This window comes from Acromyrmex echinatior, chromosome 1 (genome assembly GCF_024713525.1).
Source record: "Acromyrmex echinatior isolate Ae372 chromosome 1, ASM2471352v2, whole genome shotgun sequence".
Taxonomy (NCBI): Eukaryota; Metazoa; Arthropoda; class Insecta; order Hymenoptera; family Formicidae; genus Acromyrmex; species Acromyrmex echinatior.
Window position 1 is genome coordinate 15,126,011 of NC_141852.1, and position 26,655 is coordinate 15,152,665.

Below are 26,655 nucleotides of genomic sequence, written 5' to 3' on the forward strand. Positions count from 1 at the left end.
CTGTTTCTCATGTGAATGACAGTTTATTTACTGTTTCTCATGTGAACAGTGATATTTAGGAAAGGAAAGCTTGATTAATGTAGTTTTTGAAGGAAATTGTGTATCCGTCTCTTCTGATTCTGAATCTCTTAATTTGAAGAAAAATTGACTTATGAAATTTCTGAAATGACCGATTCAAATGTAAAATTAGTAATTCTAGACAGTTCTATTCAGTTGGATAAGCCGTATAACGCGGGCAAGTAGACATTATTCCCATATTATTCGTACTCATTCTTCTACACTATAATTTTCTTCATTGTAATTCCCTTCATTGTAAATGAAATAGCTACATTTCCTCGTTATGTGCAGTCAGGACGACAACGTCATTTTCGCGTCGACGCTTTGCAATAGCTGGGCATTAAATGACTCGTTGAAAACGCAAAGGGAAAATATCCGGAAGAACGTGGCCAACGTTTGACCGGGTGGAACGAAATTAAGTTTTCCGGACGAGAATGTGCGAGTCATATTATCAACCATGGAATTTCTCATAACGTTTCTTTTATTCTTTCATTTATATGATCAGAAGGAATCTGGTCATATGAAAAGAAGGCGCTGCGAACATCCTCGAGCGAGATACTCCGCTTAACGTGAAATTCCGGAATGGCATTATTCCTTTAAAGCAATTCAGACATTTATGACACGATAAATTATCATCCACCGCGCACGAATGTTCATTGCAACTCGTTCATAACTCGTTATCATTTTCCCTTCACTACACTCGTTCTTTATTTGATGCGACATCTCGGAAACAAACATAAATCATACATCATTTAAGTGATATCTGAAGGAGCAAAAGATGAGAAAATATATGATGAGAAGATATATGAAGATTATAAGCACAGTGATATAAATCAGTGTTTGGAATATTTCAAGTTGTGATGAGCAAAATATGAGCAGTTTACTGAGCACACACATAGTTTATTACCTTTTAATAATTTTTTAAATAAAACAAGAAATAAATATTGTTCAATGTCTATGTAATAAAATTAAAAATATTTATATCTAACGTTTTCTGAAAATTGACTTACTCACTTTGTAATCGTATAATCTTTTATTATTATTACATTACACTGAGAGAAAAGTGCTTGTGACTATAGCTGTGTCCTATTATTCAGTGTCAATGAATATTTATAATTTACGTTATGTATACTATAGATGTTCAGTATTCGTAGTCGTGAATAATAGGGGGAAGCCTATAATTGTATAATAATAGTAAAATAATTACGGTTAAAAAGCTCTATTTTTATGACTATTATATTATTATAATATATTATTATGATTATTATAATAATAATTTTTATTAATAATAATAATAATTAATAGTAATTGTGACAATTATGTAATATAAGGAAAGCCGCCCGGATATGTCAAGGTCATGACTTTGAGCGACTTCAGGTTTTAATCGCCGCTGGTTATTCGTTAAAAAGTTATTAACAAAGTTAAAAAAAATAACGTCTTATTTCTGCTACAGTTATGTATTGTAAACAAAAGTATTCTTGATTGAACATTTGAAAAATATAAATCACGCATAACGAAATCCACTCCATCTCATCCCTTACGAGGTGAAACGAGGTTCATAATTATTCTATTCCACATAGGAAGCAATATCTATCTCACCTCCTCCCTGCTTAGGGGTGCATGATTTTCCACTTAAAGCGAGGTCTACTCCCCTAGGCTGCGTTCAGGAACGTTACTTGAATGCCTCTATGTATCGTTTCATTCTTGTTATTGACTCAATGTTGAACAAGAATAAGATGATACACTAGCATTTCCGAATGCAAGAAAATTGTACGCCGTTAGATAGGGGGAAGAAGTGGGATGGACTTCGCTTTGCAAAAAGTCGTTCGCCCCTAGGCAGAGAGGGGATGGGGTGAAACTTACTTCACGTGGAAAGCTATTATGTAAGCAGGGCAGAGTGTAGAATAGCTTTTAATATTGTATGTAGCAGAAAAAGATGTAATTTTTTAAACTTTTTTGTTAATAACTTTTTAACAAATAATGAATGCCGGTTAAAACCTTCAAAAAAGTTACTCAGGATCGTGACCTTAACGACATATGTTAAGGCGATTCGAACGATCTTCCTTATATTGTATAATTATCATAATTGTTATATTACTAATAATAATTATATTACTAAAATAATTATATTTATCATTTTATATATTAAAAAGTATATACCCTGGTTCATAAGTCGAAATCAAATCAATATTGATCAATTTTTCGGACTGTTTGATTTGATATCGACTACATTTTCTATTGATCTTTGAAGAAGATCGACATTTTATCAACGCTGCATCGAGTAGATCAATGTTTTATCAACACTGCATCGATGGAAAATCTAATAGATATCAAATCAAATGGTCCTAAAAATCAATCGATTTCAAATCGACTTGTGAACCCGGTTAGTTATAATTATAGTATAATCACAAATACTTTTCTCAGTGTATATTAATGATCTCTTTGTTAATTTAATATTTTCACTTATAGCATTTTACAAAAAATTCCTAACATTTTATTTTTGAGAGAGTGTACCTAATATAAATTTGCGACTTTGGCATTATCGACAATTTATCCTGCAATTTTTTCGAAGTACTAATATAGTGACTAAACGTAATCGCTTTGTCACTGATACATTTTTCATGCCGTCGCGCCGGAGTAAAATGACGACAGAATGATATGAAGATTATTTCGCGCGCAGAAATTATTCGGCACACGATCAAGGTGTCCGATCCATCCAAGTGTACTGGATAGAAGCGGTGTCAGTAAAATCTGTCAGGTTTTATCATCTCTGTGTCCCGGACACGCGACACGATATATCATACGTGCCTAACAGGACGATATCAGATTTAAAATTCGTAACTCGACGAAATCCTGTGGCGTTCCCCCTTCCTATCCTCAAGCGCGAGTTTTACTAGAACAGCTTCGCCCATTCCAGTGTTCTCTTTGCTGAACGACCTATTTTTCGAGCGACGCCGAAAGCAATCGGGTCATAGTAGGAAAAAAAATTGGGAGAGGAACAGCAGGACGAATAGCTTCGATCGTTGAAATTAAATTCGTCTGTTTCCACGCGACACACGTTCCTTTCGAGGCTAGTAGGTGAATCATTAATTATACGGGTTTTATCGCGTACAAAGGACGGAATAGAGATAGCCTCTCTGACTTTTCGAGAGCTGATTTTCACGATGTAGTGTAGAGACTAACTAATATGAAATTGATCATCATGTTTCGAGCTTAACCGCGGTTCGATTGCGAACCATTTGTTTGGTATAGCAATAGAAATCGAATTTCGATATTTTTTTAATGATCACGTAATACGATTTTCACTATACGATTTTACGAAAAAATATAGTCTCTTTTTGCTCACATACACTCGGAAAGAACGATTTTATTGAAATACATGAAAAGGTTTTGCTGAAGTATCTAAAAATTTAGCTAGATCTATGATAACAATTTTGTTATATCATTAAAATAATTAGATAGGACGCTCAAATTAGCGTAATTATTTAGATCAATTTTTAGATACTTTAACAAAATTGTTTTTTCTGTGTAAAAATCTAATTAGATACAAATCTGAAAATAATTTTGTTGGATCTAAATAATTACGTACAGCAATGTCAAGCATGACAAATAATGCTGCAAAAAACATTCCAGCAATCAGCTTGAGCGTCCTATCAAACTAATTATGTTAATTATGTATGCGTGTGCGTGCGTGCGTGCGCGCGCGCGCGCGCGCGCGCGCGTGTGTGTGTGTGTGTGTGTGTGCTATTAGATATCAAAGAAACCTTGAGTTAATTATTTCCTTGAGTTAAATAACATTTTGTTATTTTCAAGTTTCATGTAAATAAAAATATATCAAAATATAAATCAATTTCTATTTCTATTTCTGTAGTTAATTTTAGAGTAAACAACGTTTATATTTATATATGTGTATTTAGTAAATAATAAACTATTATAAATTTAAGTCAATTATACGTAATAGATTTTCTTGAGTTAAATTATTTAGCTTCATTGTTTTGATTAAATTAATGACATATGTATTGAGTAGGAACGATGGCGACCTACAGAAATGGTCAAAAACAACTTAAATCATGTTATAAACTTGCAGACATTACGAATTTAGCAATGTAGGACATTGAAGTTGCTAGAATGTCAAAACTTTTTGTAGCATTGCTCATCACGCTCGAGTTTTCTCGGAATTATTTTGATAGTCTAACAAAATTATTTTCAAATCTGTATCTATTTCAATTTTTAGATATTTCAGCAAAATCGTTCTTTTCGTGTAATCGTTCTTTCCGTGAGAGTATAAAGAAAATAAGGGATTGCTCTCATATACAAATGGAGGGGTCGTTATCCATCGAGTTACACAGTAAATTGCATTCGTCTATTGTACATAATGCAGTTACATTCATTTCATGGGCTGGCAATCTTTCTTGTCCACTCACTCGTTATATGTATTATGAAGCGAGTCACGGCATGGCGAAATTTCGCGCCGAGGCGCGTGAAAGATCAAAGACCGTGCGTGTGAATATCCGCAGTCTTTATACCTTTATACTTCCCGATTACCACGTCGATTCACTTAAAATATGCGCTTTGTGCTGATGCATACTATATTACGGTCGCACTTTGTAACAGGCGTGGTTTAATTTCGGCGTAGAATCTGTAACTGCATACATGTGCGAAAAGGGTTTTACAACACACAGGGATATACCATACCAATGTAATATTACCGTAAATTTTAGTTTAATATTACGATACAATAATATTCAATTCAGAAATTTTGTGTATTTCATTGGAATCTTCGCGTTTTAAAACGGACGTGTCAAAAACCACAAAAACGATTTTAGGAGGTATTTATTTTACGTATTGGTAGAAATTTATTTTTCGTTATTTGAAATGTCAAAATATTTTAGCAATCTGGTTCTGGAAAATAGTTTGTGTTTTATGCAAAATCAGGGATTGCGTTTCTCTCTTCCTCTCTTTCGCTTTTATCTTTTTCTCTGTTTCCCTTTCTCATGTGTATTGCAAAATCAATCGTCAGTCGCTTGACACAATTTGATTTATTGAATAAATATCGATTTTTCGTTTGATTTACAAATAAGCCACCCGGGAAAGAGGCCAACTCTCACCCCTTCTTCATTGGAATTCCCGTTACGGCAATGTCTCCGATAAATTCAACGTTGTTATGCAAAGAGTATAATTAATTTTTATAAGCCACAATTTATCATTACATAGGATTAAATAGGTGTATATCGATGGTTTCTCTTTGCGTCTATTTAATTTAATATGATAGCTCCGCATTTAACTTCTATTTTCCACGTAATGCGAGACACCTTAATATCATATTCCAGTGAAAGATAGTATGAAATGTTGATTAATTTTTGTTAAAGTAGCATGAAACTAATAACGCGCATTCCATTTTTATCACTATTTATCTTGATACTACGATAAAACATATCCTTATTTCACTTAGTCTTTTTAAATTTAAACACGCCATATTACATGTTGTGCCGTGATAATAATTTCCCAGAGCGCGCGTCTTTGTACATGATAAAAAACGATCGTCCAGATTAATGAGTATCAATTTTCAAGAGGAAAGATATAGCATAGAGCTTACAGGGACGAGAATGAACTCTGCGGAATCGGGGACGTTCTGCAAAACGACGAAACGTGCTCACAGTCTGGCAGGATTTCAATTTTGAATGAACACCTATCAACTGATCGGGACACGCGATAGGACATGCGATATTGACGAATATCTTTGTAGATATCCACTCAAAACGTGCGTTTTACAGCGATGTTAAAATGAAGCGCGATTGAGATGAAGCGAGTCAAGGGATATTCGATAAACATTCGTACAATAATGTAGTAAGTAAAGTTTGATAAATATGTGGCAAATACTTGTAAAAATTAGCTTCATTGCAATAATTATTTTTTAACATAAACATGTATGTATTACTTTTTGTTTCTATTATAACTTTCTTGCTGACTGGCAGATCTCATAGCAGCAGTTTTGTTGATGTTTTATCTTTTGTTTATATTATTCTGTCTCTTGCATTTAGTTTGTTATCCTTTGTACTTTGTACTTTATCAGTGTTATATAATAGCACATACAACAGTTACACATTTGAACTGATTGCTTTAATCGTGAGCAAATTTAACCTTTACAGAATGAGAAAAAGCACTATAGCGCTGAAACAAACATATTATATTTTGAGGCAAGGATATAATAAAATAATTTTAAAAATATTAAAAAGAATTATATAAAGACACAAATTATAAAAATTACAGATAGAATCTTATTTAAGGAAAAGTAAAATTAAAAAAATAGATTCCTTTAAAGATTAAACAAAAATAAGCATGTTATGTTATCTTTGACTATATATTATTCAATAATAAAGAATAATTACTGTCTCGTTTTTATCGTAAAAGACATTATTTATTGTAAAAGGCGGAGAAGGAGGAACACCAGGATTTGCCTCTTATCTATTATCTATTCTGAATTTACGTATTCGGAGCTCGCGAAATTGTCTCACACAACTTTAAATTTGAATTAGGGCACGTTTCTTATCTTATAAAAGTTACAAAACACGACAGACTCAAATTATATCTATTTCGGATTTCTCTACTAACTTTCGAGTGCAAAGTAACGTCACATTTGTTGATACAGTAGACCAAGAGAAAGAAAGGAAATGATACGAAATATACGAGAGGATACGGTTGAATAATCGGCTCGTGATCGTTCTCGGGTTAAAAATTCGAGAATTCGCGGTACATAGATGCATCATGGCTCTGTTCTTAAACACCCTGCACATCCGCATAACACACCGCAGTGGCCTTGACAAAGTATCCCGCACGTAAGTTTGTAGAGCAGTGCAGAAGAATTCTTCCGCGCGTTCTTCTAAACGTTTTCGAGAGATCGAGTCTTTCATGGTGTCACGTTACACCCTGTCATTCTTTTTCCTAGACTCATAGTACCCGGACGGAATGAAGAACGTCGCCTCGTAAAAGCCCCGTATATTTAAGCTGGCGTCTGTTTATTTTCGCCTGACTCCCATTCGATTTCCTACACCTTTTATCCCTTTTTTTCTTGTTCCTTTAGCAGATCTCCGTCAGATCTCACGGTGATATTTCATCCGTTCTTGAATGTTTATGGAGAAGAAAGAAAATATCTACCCTTCTTGACGTTTTTCAACACAATTTGTAGCTATCGTCATTATCGGCGCCTGAACACGCGTGTATTGTGATACGATATAACGAGGGTTGTTAGAGATAAAACGCTCTATGACACGTATTTATTTTTTATATAAAGGAAGTAATTGGGAGAGTACTATTGAAACGGAAATATAATAGTTCTGTGAAAAAATATATTGAAAATATTTCTTGATATGGTATTTAATAAATTTGAGTTCGCGAATTTGAGACATTCTCCTTCTTTTTTTTCCTTTATTTTATTTAGGCTTACTATCTCAATATATTGATCCTATAATTCATAGTTAATCTTAATCTTTTGATTGTATATTTCATAATTTTTTATTTATTTAAAAATGTATTTGCATTTTTTTATATTTAGTCACTTTTTATATGTGCAGTGTGTGCTGATACCTCGTTTTTTAGTTTTGATTGTAACCTTTCTTCTTATTTTGTATTTTATTTACATACATTTTATTTATAATATTGCATCAATTATATAAATTTACTCTTATTTTTATTACTTATTTTTAATGTTTTACTGTAGTATTATTATAGTATACTGTAATATTTTTTACTATAGATATTCAGTACAGATATGAAATCAAAACATATCATTTGAATTGTACTCACTTTGAAGCACATTCCTTTTTCGAAAAATGTTACTTCTTTAAAAATCGCAAGAAAATGCGACATTTCTGCAATATGTGTGACCTGCTTTGCCATAACTTCTATGTTGTAATTACACTGTAACGTGCTCAAGGGAATAGAAACCAGAACACACAAACGTGAAACGAGTAATTCGATTTGGGTACCAATCATTTCAGAAACCTGGGACATTACTAGAATAATGTTACGTTTCTTGCAATATAGGGTTGAATTTCAGAATTTAATATTTATAGTGTAAATAATATATTTCAACTCTCTCTCTCTCCCCCCTCTCTTTTTCTCTCATTATCGCAAATGTACTCTATAAAAATCACGTAATTTATCTGTACATAATTTAATTTAATATTGTTATGTACGCTTTTATTTTTAAAATATTTTTGAAATATTCACGAATTTGTAATTTCTCTTCTATCTATCACTGGCGTGAATTTATTATCATTTGTTGATACATATTCAACAGTTAGTAGTAACCAAAACTCAAGCTTTTTACACATGTACCTTTTAAATCGTTACAATTTTTGCATACCGTTCGACTAGGCAGCGAAAAATTTTGGCATAAAAACGATTGTATCGCGATAAATTCGCCCAAGCATCGCAAATATAGAGCATGAGACTGAAGGATTTTTTGTTTGGTTTATATTTGATAAGAGTAAAGTCACTGACTTTGGTGATGTTATTTGTTAAAGTAATAATGATATTTTTATATACACTTTCTTCCTGTTTTCTTTGATTAAAGTTTCACTATCCAACTTATGCATCCCAGTACAGCGGAATTGCTAAAACCCGACCGTAAAATCAATCGTCGTAAATAAAAGTTCACCTTCAAAAACGTTTTGCATTGCTCCATTTTTTTCTTTTCCAATTCTCTTTGAAGTCTCATTAACGGTCTTTCCAAAACTTCAATCTAAAACCGGACTTCGTGCATAAGGACGACGATTTCTGCAATTTTTTTTGCAGCGAGAAAATATAGCGAAATAAATAGGCGACAGGAATGGAAGAAAGGAAGAGAAAATATCAGAATATGAGAACGAGAACGAATAGGTGAAATTTATCATACTCTTTGAGGTTTAATTCCTTAAGGCATACACAGAGAAGCTTGTTTGCAAAATAAAAACCGCGACAGATTATAAATGAAAGGTATGCATAATCCGTCACGTGCGATTTACGAAAAATGTATGAAATGCGTGAAGGAAAGTAAAGAGAAATTAGGAAAAAGAAGAAACGTAAAAAAGCATTTCAAGAAAATAAAAAGAAATAGCAGAAATAACAAAAATAAAATGGAGACAGTAAATAACGATAAATGCAGTGAAGAAATTTCGTAATGTACATCACTGTAGCTTTTTCGATAACGCGATGTCCAAATCAGCATGTCGACGATGCAAAAACAACTAGCTAGCCGTTTCTGTTGTAATTAACAATGTTTTCTTATCACTCGTGTCGACAATTCCCCTGAGTGCGGCTATAGATCACCCTCGATTACCTCGTTAATGATCTATGCAAATATGATATATTTTCACATTTTTCCTTAGAATAAAATTCACGAAAAATTCGCGAATACACACGTATATGTAATGTAATTTGTTGCTTATGTTTAAAACTACATTATTCCTTTTTAATGTGCTATGTGTTAGTGCAATTATAAAAATGTTAATTTTTCTTAATAAATTTTTCAAAAATTGTAAGATATATTTTAATGAAATTATTAGTATCGTCTCAAAAGTTTCTGTACTGTACTGAGAAAAAAGGTATAGTAAATTTTAATGAATATTTGTTAAAATTAACTTAACGTTTACTTACGATAAATAAATATTTACTAAATCAAAGAAATGATATTTGAAAATAATATTGATTCTTGTACTAAATAAATATATCTTTACATTTAATAAATATATTTAATATAGCTAATTTTATTCAAACGAATATTTATTAAAATTTAGTACGTTTTTTTCTTTTAATATTTATATTAAATTTGTATTTGAATATTATAATATTTGAGAATATTATTAAAATGTTTTAAAATATTTGAATATTATTTGAGAATATTAAAATGTTTGAAAATATTATTCAATATGTCGTCAATTTAATTAAAACAATAAAGTTAATTTAATTAAAAAGAATTTATTAAATTTGAGTGACATTTAATTTATTATTTACTAAGACACGTTAATATGGACTTCGAAACTAACCACAGAAATGTATTGATTTACATTTTGATACTCATGGAAGTTACATAACAAAATTATTTAATTTAAGAGATTGAATTGCCATTGCTCTTTTGATGTTGTCTAATAGTTTGCTTGAGCGTCCTACATAATTATTTTGATCGTTCAATAAAATTATTTTCAAATCTATATTCAGTTAAGTTTTTAGATAATTCAGCGAAATCATTCTTTCCGTGACGTATTCAATATTGCTTTTAATATTGCTGGAGATTATACGAAGTTGTATATTATCCGAGATATCCTGGAAGAATAGATTGCTCATGCGGACGTACGTGAATAATCGATATTGTAAAATTATTTATCACACAAGTATGAGATGGCGTGCAACAGGTGTAATGGCATACGAGAAGGTCGATCACCAGTATAGGCTACTATTCCGCAGTTTCGTATCTGTTCCCAATCGTCAATTAAGTGGCAGATTTCGAAACTCGATCTAGGGTAATATCATTACATTATCAACTTACGTCGGCAAACCGGAATGCGGTTTTGAGCACCGATGTTCACCGATATCGAATAATCCATTGATCAAGAAATTTTCCAGCAATTTCGACATACCTATCCGTGTCAATTCACTTTTCAAAGTCGACGGAGTTAAAATTCTAATTTTAGATTCACATATTTCAATCTCTGATTCGCATATCGAGTGTAAAACAATTTTCGTTTAAAAATTCAAATAGCTCATTTAACAATTCAAATTCTAGTTTTCTGAACATATTACGTTGCATTGTGATGAACATATTGCGACAGAAATGTGAAAAATTAGCATTTTTGAGATAATGAAAAGAAAAAAATTGATCCTAAGGATTAATATATTTTTATGAAAAAATGATACATTTGTCGACATAGCTTATGTGGAAAAGAAATTCTTATAATTACAATCACTTGCACCTATACATTACAGAATAAGCGTTATAATTGAAAGTATAACATGGAAAGAAAGTATAGTATAGAAATTGCATATTCATTATCCCAATTAAAACATTGTTCCAATTTAGAAAGAATTTGAAAAATGTTCTACTGAAAAGTTGCTAATTTTGAGATTTATCACTTTTATATTAACGCAATGAATTATATGTATAAGGTGAAATATAAACGCGACTAAAGAAGAAGCGAATTTCTCAATAAAAATTAATAAAAATTAATCAAATAATTTAGAGTATGAAATTCTATCTGAAATTCTTGTCGATATGACATATTAAAACAAAGCTTTCGATCGAACTTTGAACAGTTCGGCATATTACATATAATCTATTGCGAACGCGTATATTGTGTATAGTTTGAGGCATTCCCCATTTGAATTTAAGTGACAGATTTTGAAACTTGGCTGAATAATTCTATTATCAACTTGTCGATGAACCGCAAAGTTGAAGCTTGTGGTTCTATTCCCCATGGCGCATGTAATTTATCGAGAGACCAAATAGCTCTCTTCTTTAATATATCTCTTAAGCTAGTAATCCGACGTATGGTACGTGTAAAGAATTAAATGTGAAATTTAATTTTCCGTTGTATAAAAGTTTGCACGCTGTTCGATAAATATTTAAGAATTTCAATATGCAGCAATTATGAAACAATATTAATATATATTAATGCATAAATTTTCCATTAATGTTTAATGTCAACTGTCCACCTCATAATATTTGTATTTACAATACGACATATTAATATTGTTTCATATAACAATTACATATAGAAATTCTTAAACATTTTATTGCGAGCAAAGACGTTTCTTGTAATCTTACGCATTGCAATTCAATTTTTACATGCTTTTATCGCATTACAAAGTCAAGAGAAACATCTCCAATACATTTTCGGAATATTAGTTAACTGTTAGCTTCGTCTTTCATCCCTTCTATTTACTTGAAATGGGATACATTCGCGTTTCTTCTACGGAGGCGATAAAGACGTCACATGAGCGACGAGACTTCCTCGAATCCTCGACAATTTAAAAGCAATGATCGTAACAAAAACAGTAGTTTAAACGGTAATCTATTAGAAATTTACAATCATGGTTATGTATTTACGTGTATTCTGTATGAGTTAATGCAAACCATAAATTATTTATAATAAAGAAATATAGAAAGCATCCATAAAACATTTAATTTGAAAAACTATTCTTGCAATTTTGTGCAATCTCAACAGACTTCGCAATGAACATTTAATTCGATCAAAATTTTGCATCAGGGAGATAATAACTTTCATAAATATTAATTAATGTACTACGTCTCATGCATTTTTAATACGTAATCGCCCATTCCGGCGACGTAAGCTCTTTGACGCGTATCGATATGACTCTATGAAGGATAAGAAGCTTAAGTTTTTAACTTGTTTATTACTAATGCGCGCAAAGAACATTGATAATTTGCTCTTTGCCAAGAGGCATTACTTTTGGGAGATACAGTGAGAGCAAAAAAATATTTGTACAAAGAAATTTGTTATAAAAGAAGTCTTATTTGTAGAAAATAAACATTAATTAGTAATTTTATATAATGAATGCATTCTGTTCTAACAGAAATAAATGAGCTTCGCATGCATGTGTGATTTTAAGAAGCTAAATTTCTCGTTTGTATGAATACTTTCTAAGCATTCAAACAATACAATTTTTAATTTTCACTTATTTTTTAGATGATATATTTTGTATAATATTTTGTATAATTAACACACATCTTTTTGGTATATATAATTTTATGAAACATATAGTCTATTTTATTCTTTATGAATGAATTGTTAATTATCCAACACACACATAAGAAATGATCGTCAATTAAATAATCATCGAATCAACGTCAAATTGATATTGAAATCATCGTATTTATATCGATTTGACATCAATTCAATGACTCATTTCTCGCTGGATAATATTTACTTTTTAAAAATAAAGTCTTTTTAAAAAATATTTTCTCTGTACGAATATTTTTTGCACTCACTATAATTAGACGCTACTCCTTTGTAGAATTGAGTTCCTTAAGCGATTACTTAGAACTAGCTATGGAATTATGGATCAAATTGACTGTACAGAATACGAATCGTTTGATCTTTGGACGTAAGAGCAGATTTAAGAGCAATCAATGCCTCTATTGCGTTAATCTCACGCTTATTTGCTTTCTTGATCTTTTATCTATATAGGAAAAAAAAAGATAAAGTAACTATTGGAATATTAATACATGGAAAGAACCATTTTTCTAAAGTATCTAAAATTTTAGCTAAATACAGATTTAAAAATAATTATGTTACATTATCAAAATAATTATGCTCAAGCATAATGATAATGTTGCAGAAAGTGTACAGAGACATTCTATAGCAATCAGCTTGAGCGTTCAATATAATTATTTTGATGATCCAACATAATTATTTTCAAATTTGTATCTAGCTGAATTTTTAGATGCTTCAGCAAGTCTTTTCCATGTGATTTCCATTTGTCACAATTATAATAGATACTTTAATATTGTTTATTAGCAGTATCGGTATAATTTATTTATTAAATTTAGTTGCTGAAATAACATAAAACCGTAATTTTTGTCTTAAATTTTGTTTATTGCATGTTTAAAATGTCTTATTATTATGCACTATATTAATACAATACATTTTTTATTACTTTTTTGCCAGTAATTGTTTATCTATTTAACTTTGTTTATCATTCACATAATATTTATACAATGGAACATAGATGAATAAATCTTCTTGTATTTTATTCTGTTCACCGTAGCATAAAGATTCTTATTTGAGCAGTCTCATTTCTATTGATTTAAATGCAAAACAGCAAATTGCACAAATTCATTATCTTGTTTACAGAGCATACTGTCTCTCGACTTTATACAAATTATCTTGTCTTTAATAATCTTGTTTTGCGAACAGCGCTGCAATGGCGTGAGTAGGGTAATGATGGTAGTTTGTTAGCCTCTATAAAAGCGCGTTCGCAATCGAGATTAATAGCGTCCAAAGAAATCGAGATGGCTCGTATTACGGATACGAATTTACGATGACGTACAATTATTCCGCTTTTGCGAATTGAGCAGTAGTAGTAAAATCGCTCTTTTTCTCGCCCGCCCGGTGGTCCACGCTCATTAATCGCGAGGGTGCTTATTTCTCGGTATCACCTGCTGAATCCGATAGTCGTTGGCCTGAATTTACGAGCAAGCTGTCATGCAACTTTAGTGCTCAATAAATAGCACGGATCATTTTTCGCGAATACGTGCAAGTGATGTGCACGGTGCACCAGATTATTTCTCTGCGGATTAATCGATACGCGTCGATTCGAAGAGATAACTGTTTCACAATCGTCCGATCCCGATTTGCTGTATCGTACAATTTGTATATTAAATCGATTTACAAAACGCCCGCCGAAATGAGTGAAACCTTTATAAAGACATTTCATTTTCTCGTTATCACATACGTTATTATTGGCTCTTAAAATTGTGACAATATAATAGTACAGGAAAGATATATTTTTTTTTATTTCAGTTATCAAAGAGAATTAAAGCAGCATTAAAGCTTTTGATATTAAAAAAATTTTTTATATTCTTGTGATATTATAAATACATTATAGATATTATAATACGTTTTGCATTTTGCTAAAATGTATAAAAATTTAGCTAGATACAGATCTGAAAATAATTTTGTTGCATCATCAAAATAATTATGTAGAACGCTTAAATGGTGATGACAATATTGTAAAAAGTTTTAATATTCTAGCAATAAATTTGAGAATCCATAATTATTTTAATGATTCAAATAAAATTATCTTTAAGTTTGTATTTAAAGCTAAATTTCATAAAAATCGTTCTTTCGTAATTACATTTTTATTTTGTTATTATGCAATTACATCTTAATTTTTGTTCCTTTCCTCTTATAATTTACTCGTAATTTTATATAAAAAAAAGAACTTTTTTTGTTTATATTATTTTAAAGAATACGTTCTATTTTCTCGCCAGTAGCGATTTACGCAGTTTAAACTTTAGCGAACCGCGCAAACGGCACGCAGGAAACACAGCTGGCAAGCATAATTTACATAGTTTATAATTGACGCGAGAAAAGCTCGCTGTGCAGAACATCACACACAGATGATACGTGATGAAAGGCAATAGACACAGACCTCGTTTTACAGCCTCCCAGTACAATTATGGCATTAACGCACCTTCAAACTCCATTATTATATCTACAGAAGAGAGTTGGTCTGCCTGATGTTAATAATCGTTGACTCTCACTACTAAACTTTCCGCTTTGAGTTTGATGATATAAAATGACGTTATTAGCAACAGCATTATTGTGTATCGATTGCACTATCCTCTGAGAATTACACGATGATATATACTCGCTGTAAAAGGCTACAGCTACGAATGTAGCTCCGACTCGTGCGTGCGTTTGCTCATAGTTAATAAAAGAGAGTGCGTCTCCGATCCATCATTTCTTCGAATAGTTCATCAGGAACAATCTTGCATAGTCATCGTGGCATTGTTTCATCGATGAATATTCTCGCGCAATCGGTACTTTTATGATCGACAAGACATACAATTTTTATGATAAAAGCAAAATAATTTTTTTGAAATGATTTAATATAAATGAATTTTTATACTTATAGCTGAATTAGAATGAAAGTTTATTTTTTTCTAATTAACTCCAAGTCAACTACAAGTGCAACTCTTTATACTGTCACTTATATACTGCAGTTCTGTTTATTCCTCTCGATATTCTGCTTAATAATAATTAACTTTAAAATTTTATTAATTATAAAGAACAATATTAATTTTTTACTTATTATATAATATGCATTACATTTTTTTTCCATATCTTTGTGAAGCATAAATTTTATATCACAAATCGTTTCTATAATTTTATTAAATTATTGAGCTATCGCAACTTTCTAATTTTCGATTTTACCGCAATTATCTAGACAAATGCTGCATATGGAAAAAATATTTTTGCTGAAGTATCTAAAAATTTAACTATAGACATATAAATTACAAATACTTTGAACCAACAAAATATATAGGAAATTCAAGCATAATAGGTATGGCTGCAATTTTGATTAGCAACCAGTTTATGCATCCTACATAATTATTTTTATAGTCCAATAAAATGATTTTTAGCTAAATATTTAGACACTTCAGCAAAACAATTCTTTCTGTATATAAGAGCGTTTTGTAAAACTCAGAGTTTTGAAGTTGAAATAATATGTATAATCTAACAGATATGCATTACAATTTGATATCATAATGATGACACAATACTCAATTAACATTACAGAAAGCGCGTACGAAGATGAGAATCAGTTCGCCAGGGGCAGCACAACCCCTGGTGAAGACATCGGTGAAGAGGACGGTCAAGGAGGCACAAATAATTTTCCCTTGAGAATGGCGTCCGACACAACTAGGGGTCGAATCACCGCCGTCGCAGGCGGTTTCTTACGAGGCTCCGCCGGGCAGCACGTGAACTTCGACCCCGAGGCGCCTCCACTGCCGCCAACACATGTCGTACAGACGACCTGTCTGCTCGAACGACCGGAAATTGACAAGAAAGTCAAGGTAATGAACGATTAACAAAATTAATGTGTGTAATTTCGAGAGCTTACCGCATCGAACAAGAATAAATTAACCTTTTTTTCCGTTTGTTCACGAAGTAACGCAAAATTTCAGAAAATAGTTAGAATCATACAGAATTGGAAAAGTTATTTTGTAAAAGTAACTAGTTACAATTGCAGTATTTTTTTCAGAAGGTAACTTATAATTACAAGTAACTAATTCTAAAAAATAATACATTGTAGTTATAATTACTTCACAAAAGTAACGAATCATTATTCTTTACTTACTTTCTTGTTAATTTTTTATAATTTTTTACGTTGCTATTCTAAATACAAGAGTTGTTATACATTTTTAACATCATTGTATTTATTATACTAAACATTCGATTATGCGCGCTATTTATTACTTAATAATACATTACAATAATAAATTAATGTCTATACTTGGAATTCAAAATTATAAAATCAATATTGAGATGCGTTTATATACTAAAAGAATCCTAACTTATTAATTCTTAATACAGACATTTGTTTTGATATTGAGTATTTAATGAGTACTTCATTTTGGTCAGTCTGTGTGTTGACGAATAAGTATAATATTAAGTAACCATAAAAGTAATTATTAAATTAGTTATCTGTTACCAAAAAGTATAACAGAATTAAATTACAGTTATAGATGGAAAAAAGAACGAAGTTAAGTTACTGAAAAAAAAAATTATAACTTTATTACAAGTTATTTTCTAACCTTGGATCATATTACTTTCAATTAAACTCAGCATCTAATCAAGCAAAATTAACTTTTAGTATAGATCATCAATATTCTCCTTGAACAAACGGATTTTTTTACATCGTTAAGAACACTGAGATCTCCTTTATTTGAATTTCTTTATTTATATATTATATTCTTTATTGGCTTCGCTCTTCTCGGTATAATAAATACTGGAGCGGGATAACAGTTATACCATTACCAATTTAAAGTGATTCCGACAATAATGATGTAGCGAGAGGAAAAGGTTATCGGGTCATAGGTTTCCGAGGGTTGGAAATAAGTCGAGCACACCGCCGTAGTTTCCATCCGCATAAATTCCCTTCTCGCCACAACGGGAAACTACAACTCGAGTTTGACGAGTTGAGCAAAAGAAACGGAAGCAGAAACAGAAAGGGTGGCAGCCGATAACGACGTTCCGATGCCGATCCAATTTGTGCGCCGCTTGAGAATTACGGGAAAGTGAGAAAAAATAAAAAAAAAAACTGTGGAGGGAAGAGAAGAGGAAAGAGCTGCTCTTCTTCTACCGTTCTTTTATTGAGTCTCCCCGGATGTTTGCTGCGCGATAGTGATTTGCCTCTTCTCGATTTGCCATTACCCGTCTGTCGACAGGAAGAAACGAAGCGTCGCAGCCGGTACTCCGGTCAGGTCAAGTTAAATTAAACCTTAATGCTGTTTCGATAACCACGTTTAACGCAGACGACGGCAGATGATAGACCGTGATTATTTTTGTACATAGGATATCGAGGACCGGCAGGGAGTGTTTAATATCAGCTACATAACTAAAGTATATGACTGATCGATGGCGCAGACATTTAGCCTTCGAATAAGGCCAAACTCCTCTCGGCCGAATTTCTTGTTCGCTCGGTTAGCAGCTGCATTATTTAGCGATCAAGTGAATCTGCAAATAGCTTCGGTCTCGACATCGCTTTCTGCGGTATGCTTGTGGATAATTAATTATATTATCTCGCGGTACGCGCTGAAAAGAAGGAAGATTCGAAATAGCTATAAAGGGCATAAGTTAGCTCAATCGGACAGACCAGAGAATATCCTATTTGGGAAAGAAGAATGTTAAAGGGAATTTATGCCTAAAAAAGCAAATAAAAAGAATAATGTTTTTTTGTAGATTTTGATTTGAAAATTATTAAAAAGACAAATATAAAATGATGCTTGAAAGAATTTATTAGTAAAAAATATAAAAAAGTCCATTCAGCCTACATCAGCTGTTCGGATGCACAGAAAACTTATTTATTCTCGTGTGAATGTAATAAAACGAATCAAACATTTCGACCCTTCAATTTGGATTCTTATTGATATAAAATATAAATCTAAATTACATAAGTAACGCAAATTCCAAGATGGTGATTCCTAACAATTTAGCTCGTTCTTCTTTATCCAAATGCCAAATTAACTATGTAATGAATAGCTAAATGATTATCAAAAATATATTAACTTATACAATAATAGTATAAAACTTACATAAAGTAAAATTGGAGTCAAATAGTGTCAAAAAGTAGAATTACATCACTCATCAAATTGTTAGATTTGTTATGTAGTCATTTAAAAAAAAAAACGAAAAACGAACAATTAAAGAATTATTAAAATCATTAATCTGAATTTTAATTTTATTAATTTACATGTAAGCGTTTCTCGCGATTCGACGTAAAGGTTAAAGGTCTTGTGGTGTCGACAGTCAGAGATGAAATGAGAGTCAAAATAATAAAGTCACGTAGTTATTGAAATAAAAATAAAAATAAGAACAAAGAGAGGAAACAACGTCACGATTTTTGAAATCTAAATTGTCACCATCTTGGAATTTGCGTTACTTGTGTAATTTAGATTTATATTGATAAAGACCCAAATTAAAGGATCGAAACATTTATATTTGATTCGTTTTATTCACACGAAAATAAAGTGTTTTCTGTGCATTCGAACAGCTGATGTAGCTCTGTTGTGATGGGTTTTTTTAATATTTTTTATGATTATTAAAAAGTTTGTAGCATTTGGAGATTATTTTGAAAATTGAAGAACATAATGTATTTATCCAAATTTTAATATTCTTGCTTAATTTTCGAGAAATTCTTTAAACATCACGAATTTTTTAACGACTTTATAGTATCCAGGAAGTGAAAATCTATAAAAACATTATTTTTTTTACTTATATTTAGAACAAAAATTCCCTTTTTAACATGTTAAGTGTAAATAAAGGAAATATCATGTTTGTAAAAATTTTGAACTCGTGGATACGATAAAGTCATTAAAAAGTTTTTTGTAATGTTTAAGGAACACAAAATTAAATAAGAATATTAAAATTTGGATAAATATGTTCGTGCTTAACTTTCAAAGTGTTCCTCAAACGCTATTCTTTAAATTTTTTTGGAAATTTTAGAATTTCATTTTAAAGAGTGAAAATTGTGTCTTGAAAAAGAGTGATTCAATTTTTAATCTTTAAGAGTGAGATTTCACTCTTCAGAGTGAGATTTACTCTAAAAGTTTTAGAGAGTGCACGAATAACTTTTTAATAATTTTATCGTATCGAGGATGTCAAAATTTACACAAAACATTATTCCTTTTACTTACACATTTTAGATAGAAATTGGTTTCTTCTTAACATCCTCTTTTTCTCCCCATGTGTCGAAGACATATATATATAAAATACGAGATAGATACATGCACATTCTCGGGAATTCATGCTGAGTAGTTGTCAGAAACGTTTGTTTTTATTGTCTCATAAAACGGCAGGTTGCATTTCCGGAAAAGGATAAAAACGACAGACAAACGATCTTCCGATTCCTTGACTTTACGTTTTCAGGATTAGGTTTGTCGACCCAGGATTGCACTCTCGTAACGCTTTGCGTTCATAACACGCACTTTGCACACGCCGCGCCATGAAACATGCGTTTAATCTATTTAGGGATGAAAAGCTCGAGGATGAGAGAGAGAGAGAGAGAGAGAGAGAGAGAGAGAGGGAGGGAGGGACGCGAGTGAACTGCTTTCATCTTTTAGTGCCTCGTAAATGTCCTCGGGTGAGCTCGCGCAGCGAAACCGCAGCTACTGAATCCTGGTATATTACGTGACCGAATTTCGTGACCACCCTCGTCGAGTTTTGAATAACACGGCAGTCAATGTTTGATAGAATTAGTATTGGTTAAGAAAAGACTCCAAACCCAACGTCTCTCAATTCTTAATCACGGCAGCTGAACTATTTTTGTTCGGGAAATTTTTATTATATGATCTATTATGCATAATACGTATAAAGCCTTCTATTAATTGCAACAATATAAATGTTTCGATTTTGAAAAAAATTGTTGCTGTTTTTCTATCAAAGATTTTGTCTGGACAACAATAAATGTTATTAGAGCGCATATGAATACATAACTAAGTAACGAGGAAGTCTTATTAATTTGCATGTTAGTATTGTACTTAAACAATATCTCGATGCTCTGAGAAACATATAGGTTAAAAAAATAGGTTAGATTAATTGAAATTCTGATTAAAAATGGAATCAAAATCTTTTCGTTTGCTGATTTTCATCCAGACATCTTTTAGTGTGAAATTTATATGCATATTATATCCAGTTCTGTAAACTGCACGTCAAAATAATTTTCGATCTTGAAACGCAATCTTAAACTGAAATTGGAATAATAATATCACATATTAAATTGACAAGGAGTTTAATTATACACTGAAAGAAAATATTGGTTGTTGCAACAGTTTAGATAGTAAAATATGGCATAGCTTTTTTTTTATATGGCTACAACTAGTTTTTCGTTGTAGCAGCAAATTTTTTAATTGTGTTAGCCTATTCGCAATGTCAGATGTATGATTTTGATAGACTAAACTAAAAAATTTGCTACTACAACTAAAAACTGGTTGCTGCAGCCATATAAAAATGCTATGCCATATTTTATTATCTAAATTATTGCAGCAACCAATCTTTTTTTTTAGTGTACTCATGATAATAAGCATAAAAAAATCGTAAATAATTTATTGTAAAAAATAGTAGAGAAATCCAGATTTGAATTCTAGATGAGGTGATATTTTTTACAATAAATTATTTACACTTTTTTAAAAATGCTAATTAATTTATTAAATATTATGAAATTGCTTGTCAATTTAATGTGTGGTATTATTATTCCAATTTTTGCTTAGGATTGTGTTTCAAGACCGAAAGTTAGACCTTTGGCGTGCAATTTACAAAACTTTGTGGACATGTGTATAAATTTTCACATATTTATTAAATATTATTTAAGAACTAAGATCCAGCTCAGATCAATAAGATTTTTTCGTTACTTAATTTTGAGTTTTATATCAGTGAAATTCGTGCTCTTTTTTACACACTCTCTTCATAAACGGTTATAGACAATACGATTAGTCGATAATAGATCATTATGTAGAAAATCGTAGAGAAATATTATATATATATATATATATATATATATATATATATATATATATATATATATAGAGAGAGAGAGAGAGAGAGAGAGAGAGAGAGAGAGAGAGAGAGAGAACGTGCATATATCACCGATGCAGTGTAGGCCGTCACGAATGTGAGGCGTGAATAGTAGATACAGACAGTTTAGTCAGACACAGTGGTTACAGACTGTTCGTGAAGACGACGCATACGGAGACAGTTGAACACGGGGACAGTAGAAATACAATCCAAATACAGACGGTAGGTGTAGTCGGAATTAAATAGTAAATACTGTCTGAACAAGATATGTACAAAGTGGGTTGTGGGAGACATGTATCTTATCTACAACTCCCTTAATTAAGATAAATAAAAACGTCATTTAAATAATAATTAATAGCTGAAAATTAATAGCTGAGAAAATTTTAATAAACTATTTATTTAAATTATTATTAAAATAAATAATTTTTGTTAAACGATTATTTTTTAATATAAAGAGATAAATTCTTTATTTTATCACTTTAAATATAAGATTTCCCTATAAAATACACGGATAAGTCAATAGGTAACCTTAATTTTTATCACTTTGATTGTTTGGTAAACTTAAAGTTATTTATTGATTGACTTATCTATTATCTAAAATATAAACTATTATTCGAATTCCTGAATTCTAAATGGGATTTTTCAAACAGAATAAATGTATATGCTGTTGATTGTGGTGATTGTAAAATTTATAGCATTAAATGCTTAAACTGTACATTGCAAGTCGAATGATTTCTTAATGACGGGATTTATAGACCACGTTAAATGTCTACTTGCCAAGAGTACGCTGCTCTGAGACATGAAATCCTTTCCAGTGTTTCGCGTAACGAAGCATTGAGGCGGAGCATTTAATCCATGATGGTAGAGTGAAATACCACGGTTAGCGCGCGTTCCCACGTTTTCTTGCCTGTGGATTTAATTCTATTTGTAAAACTATCTAGTCGAAAACAACTTCCCGTTGAGGAAAAACCCTAATAAAGAATTCTTCCGTAAAATCAAAATTTTGCTTTCAAACTTCCTTTTCATGAGATTTGCCGTATGAAAACAAACGCTTCAAAAAATAATGATGAGGGATCTTCCTCGTAAAATGGAAATCAATATTCGAGATTGGGGGCGTCGATACACTTCACGCGCAAGGTGGGATTTGCTTTCCCTCGTGTACTCCAAACCTGTAATAAATTTTGCGACAAAATACGATAAAATCCGAAAACATTTTAGAGCTTTGAGAAAGATTCGGCAGGAGCTACGAAAAATTATTTGCCTTTAGATCATGTCTTTAAAAACCGTGTTTTAATTTAAAACATTTTAATTTAAAGCAAAAAGAATGCAGAGAAATAGAGTTTAAAAATAATTTAACATACACAGAGGTGTGAGATAGAATGTACAGATTAAATATGTTCTAGAGTTTATAATTAAGAATAATTATATGTATAATTACAAGATGCTTTACATATATTACGAATTTCCTATCACATATATTTTTCATGTCTTATATTTATAATTTTTAAGCTTCTCATAGAGAAGTTTTGCTAAAGTATTTAAAGTTAGATACAGATCTGAAAATAATTTTGCTGGACCATCAAAATAATTAGGCAGAACAGTTTAAACGTTGATGACAATGCTGCAGAAAGTTTTAATGTTTTAGCAGCTAGTTTGAGCGTCCTACATAATTTTAATAGTTCAAAGAAAATTATTTTGCAAATCTGTATCTAGCTAAATTTTTAGATATTTCAGCAAAATCGTTCTTTCTGTGTAACCAGTTTAAATAAGTTCAATATAATTATTTTAAAAGTTCAAACAAAATTATTTTCAGATCTGTATCTAATTAATTTTTACATATTTCAGCAAAATCTTTCGCTGTAAGGTAATAGGAGTGTACATGTTCAGATTTTTAAATCAGTGGTTAAGAACGCAGACTATAGTTTATTTAACAAAGGGCGAGAAGAAAAGACACGAAAGTAGACTCAAGTAGGGGAAAAAAGTATATATTCTATAATACGATATCGTACTCGAGATACTAGAATATAATACTGCGAAGGCCAGTACTGACGAGTGTTTACTAAGGGCGCACCTTAATTGTCGGCGCACCCTCGGCAAACACCGTCTATCATATGCTTGCCTTTACGGCTCGCTAAGACCCGCGCGACTCTTTTTCGCCATTCGCATATTCATCCCCTAAAAATGGATTTCGATCAATGTTCAAACCCTTCCCCCCCAATCATGCAAAATACCAACGTAGGATACAGACCTTGGGTCAAGATTTGCGTTTGAATTACGCATGAGTGTGTATCTGCGATACGTCGCACACGTGTCCGACATTTATGGATTGTATTTCGAACAATGCAGTACAGACACTATCTCTGTGCCGAACGACAGATATCACGACGGATGAATTTGTTGCGAGGGGAAGCGCGCGTACATATCGGCGAACGCGATGTTTCAATAACTTTCAATAATCGATAATAAAACAGCTAATTCACGGCCTGATGTCTGCCTCGATGCTGCCTCAATGCAGCCCTGTTTATGACAATGTAAAATTGATTGCGCATCGGATAAACGGAGAGCGACAATTAAAACGTACTTGCTAACAATAAGCACATTTTATTGATGGTCTTTATGCGAAATAGGATCAAACGGAATACGATTCATACGAGTCAATGTTGAAATAATTTGTACGATCGACGATAATTCGGTTTACATTTTCGTGATAAAGTTTTACGCTCTTCTCGTTCCCTTCTCCTTTGTAATTTCAATATTAACTTTAAAATACTACTCTAAAATATTACCTTGAATCCAGTTTAATGACAAATACAACAAGATTAATATTAATAAATTAAATCTTCGGATAGATAATGAAAACACTATAGTACGATAATGAGAATAATTTAATTTTAACTTAATCTCGAACGAATTTTATACGAAATTATAACGAAATATTAATCTGTAACGTTTAATTACGATTTAAAAAGAACGTCAGTATAAATGTGCTCTTTAAATAAAAACCTGTTGTATTTGTATCAAATTAAAAAATTAAATCTAAGTGGTATTATATTTCATTTTTAAAAATATATCAATTGTATAATAGATTTGATTATAACTAATGCCAAGTCCCACACAAAAAAAATGATTTTGTTGAAGTATCTAAAAATTTAATCAGATACAGATTTGAAAATAATTATTTTGCTGGACCATCAAAATAATTACGTAGGAATGTTGAGTATGATAAGCAATGCTGCAAAAAATTTTAGCATTTTAGCAACAAGTTTGAGCGTTCTACATAATTATTTTGGTCTAAATAAAATTATTTTTAAACCTGTAGCTAGCTAAATTTTTAAGCACTTTCAAGACCATTTTCTTCGGACATAATTGTATTATCTTACTCAACTCAAGTGATATGTGTTCTTGAATTCCACAAAAATAATTCTATGAACTCAAGTGATAACATTTTCAAGTGATAGCACTTTTTTTTAACTTAAGATTCAAAATATTTAAACAACATAGAACAATGAGCCAACAATATTACAATATAATTAGTATATTGTCAAATATAAAATCAAAATCCCATGGGACTTTGTCAACCTATTAATTATAATATTGTGTACTGACATCGTACTTGGCTCATTGCTCTATGTCGCTTCTTATTTAAATTTTAATTTTTTGAGCCTTCAGATACTTGGTTTAATTTAAAAAATATTTAACATGAAATAGTTAGAGCAAATATAATATATAATATCCATATTACGATATATTATGTGTGATATATCGTATTAGAAAAAAAGATTGTAAGAATGGGTCGCGTACGACTAAATTAATTATAATAACTGATGAATAATTAATTAAAATCAGTGGAAAGGATTCGTAGTTCAAAGCAAACGACCAATCGTAATGTGAAAGCATTGTGTTAGTATGTAATGATACGCTGCATTCCTCGAACACAGTTATGAGGGACACAATTGATCCTCGAAACTGGGTGCATTTCACCTCGTTAACTACACTTCTGCACACGAACGCATACGCTCGCTCCAGATTCGGTATGCAACTTCCGCGTGAGCGCGACGCAAAATCACGTAGTGAGCGTTGAATCGTGCATGACCGGTACAATGACGGTGGAAAATGAGGCTAGGGCCACTAGACGAAATTTGTATAACTTAACGCGCGTTTCAAATAGTGCGACAATTACAATAGTATACTGTAAAACGAGGCGAAAACATTTAGAGACACGAATGCTCGCGCGTTGCTAAAGAAATGCTGCACCGGAAAAAGATGAGATAACACTGAGAAATCTGACCATCTTTGCATTTCTCTCGCATAGGCGATAGCTATGGAAATTATGTTATTAATGCTATTTGTTTTCCAGAAGAACTCTCTCCCCTGCAAGATTTGCATTAAACAATATGCCGTAACTCCTAATATATCTTACAAAATTTAGAAGGAACATTTATTAACTTTCGAGTTTAAGCGTGAATTAACAACAAATTGTGAAATTTTTTTAAGTGATAGTTTTCAAGAAAATAAACTTTTCCTTCAGTCTGAAAAATTTACAAAATGGCACAAAGTTTTGCTTTGACACGTTTTATTTAATTAATAAAATAAAATCTTTATTTGAAAGATACTTTGGTTATTGCTTCAAATATATATAATTAATATTCATATGTTATCAATATAAATTAATATCATTATAAATTAATATATATCGATATAAATTAATATAATGTTAAACATAAAATAAAATCCTTTTTATTTAAAATTATTCAGCACGCAGAGCGTGAATCAGTTTTGTTTTTTTTTTTGTTTAAAATTA

The 26,655-nt window shown here is 31.3% G+C and overlaps 1 protein-coding gene across 9 annotated transcripts in view; it reads left to right on the forward strand.

Moving 5' to 3' along the window:
* The window catches only part of Trpgamma (Transient receptor potential cation channel gamma), a 126,428-nt gene that overhangs the window by 72,293 nt on the left and 27,480 nt on the right, over window positions 1-26,655 (forward strand). For all 9 annotated transcript variants that reach the window (XM_087413864.1, XM_087413889.1, XM_087413895.1 and 6 more), the window contains one exon: window positions 16,359-16,636. In XM_087413864.1, the coding sequence (XP_087269990.1) occupies window positions 16,466-16,636 (171 nt within the window). In that variant the 5' untranslated portion in view covers window positions 16,359-16,465. The remainder of the gene's footprint in view (window positions 1-16,358; window positions 16,637-26,655) is intronic.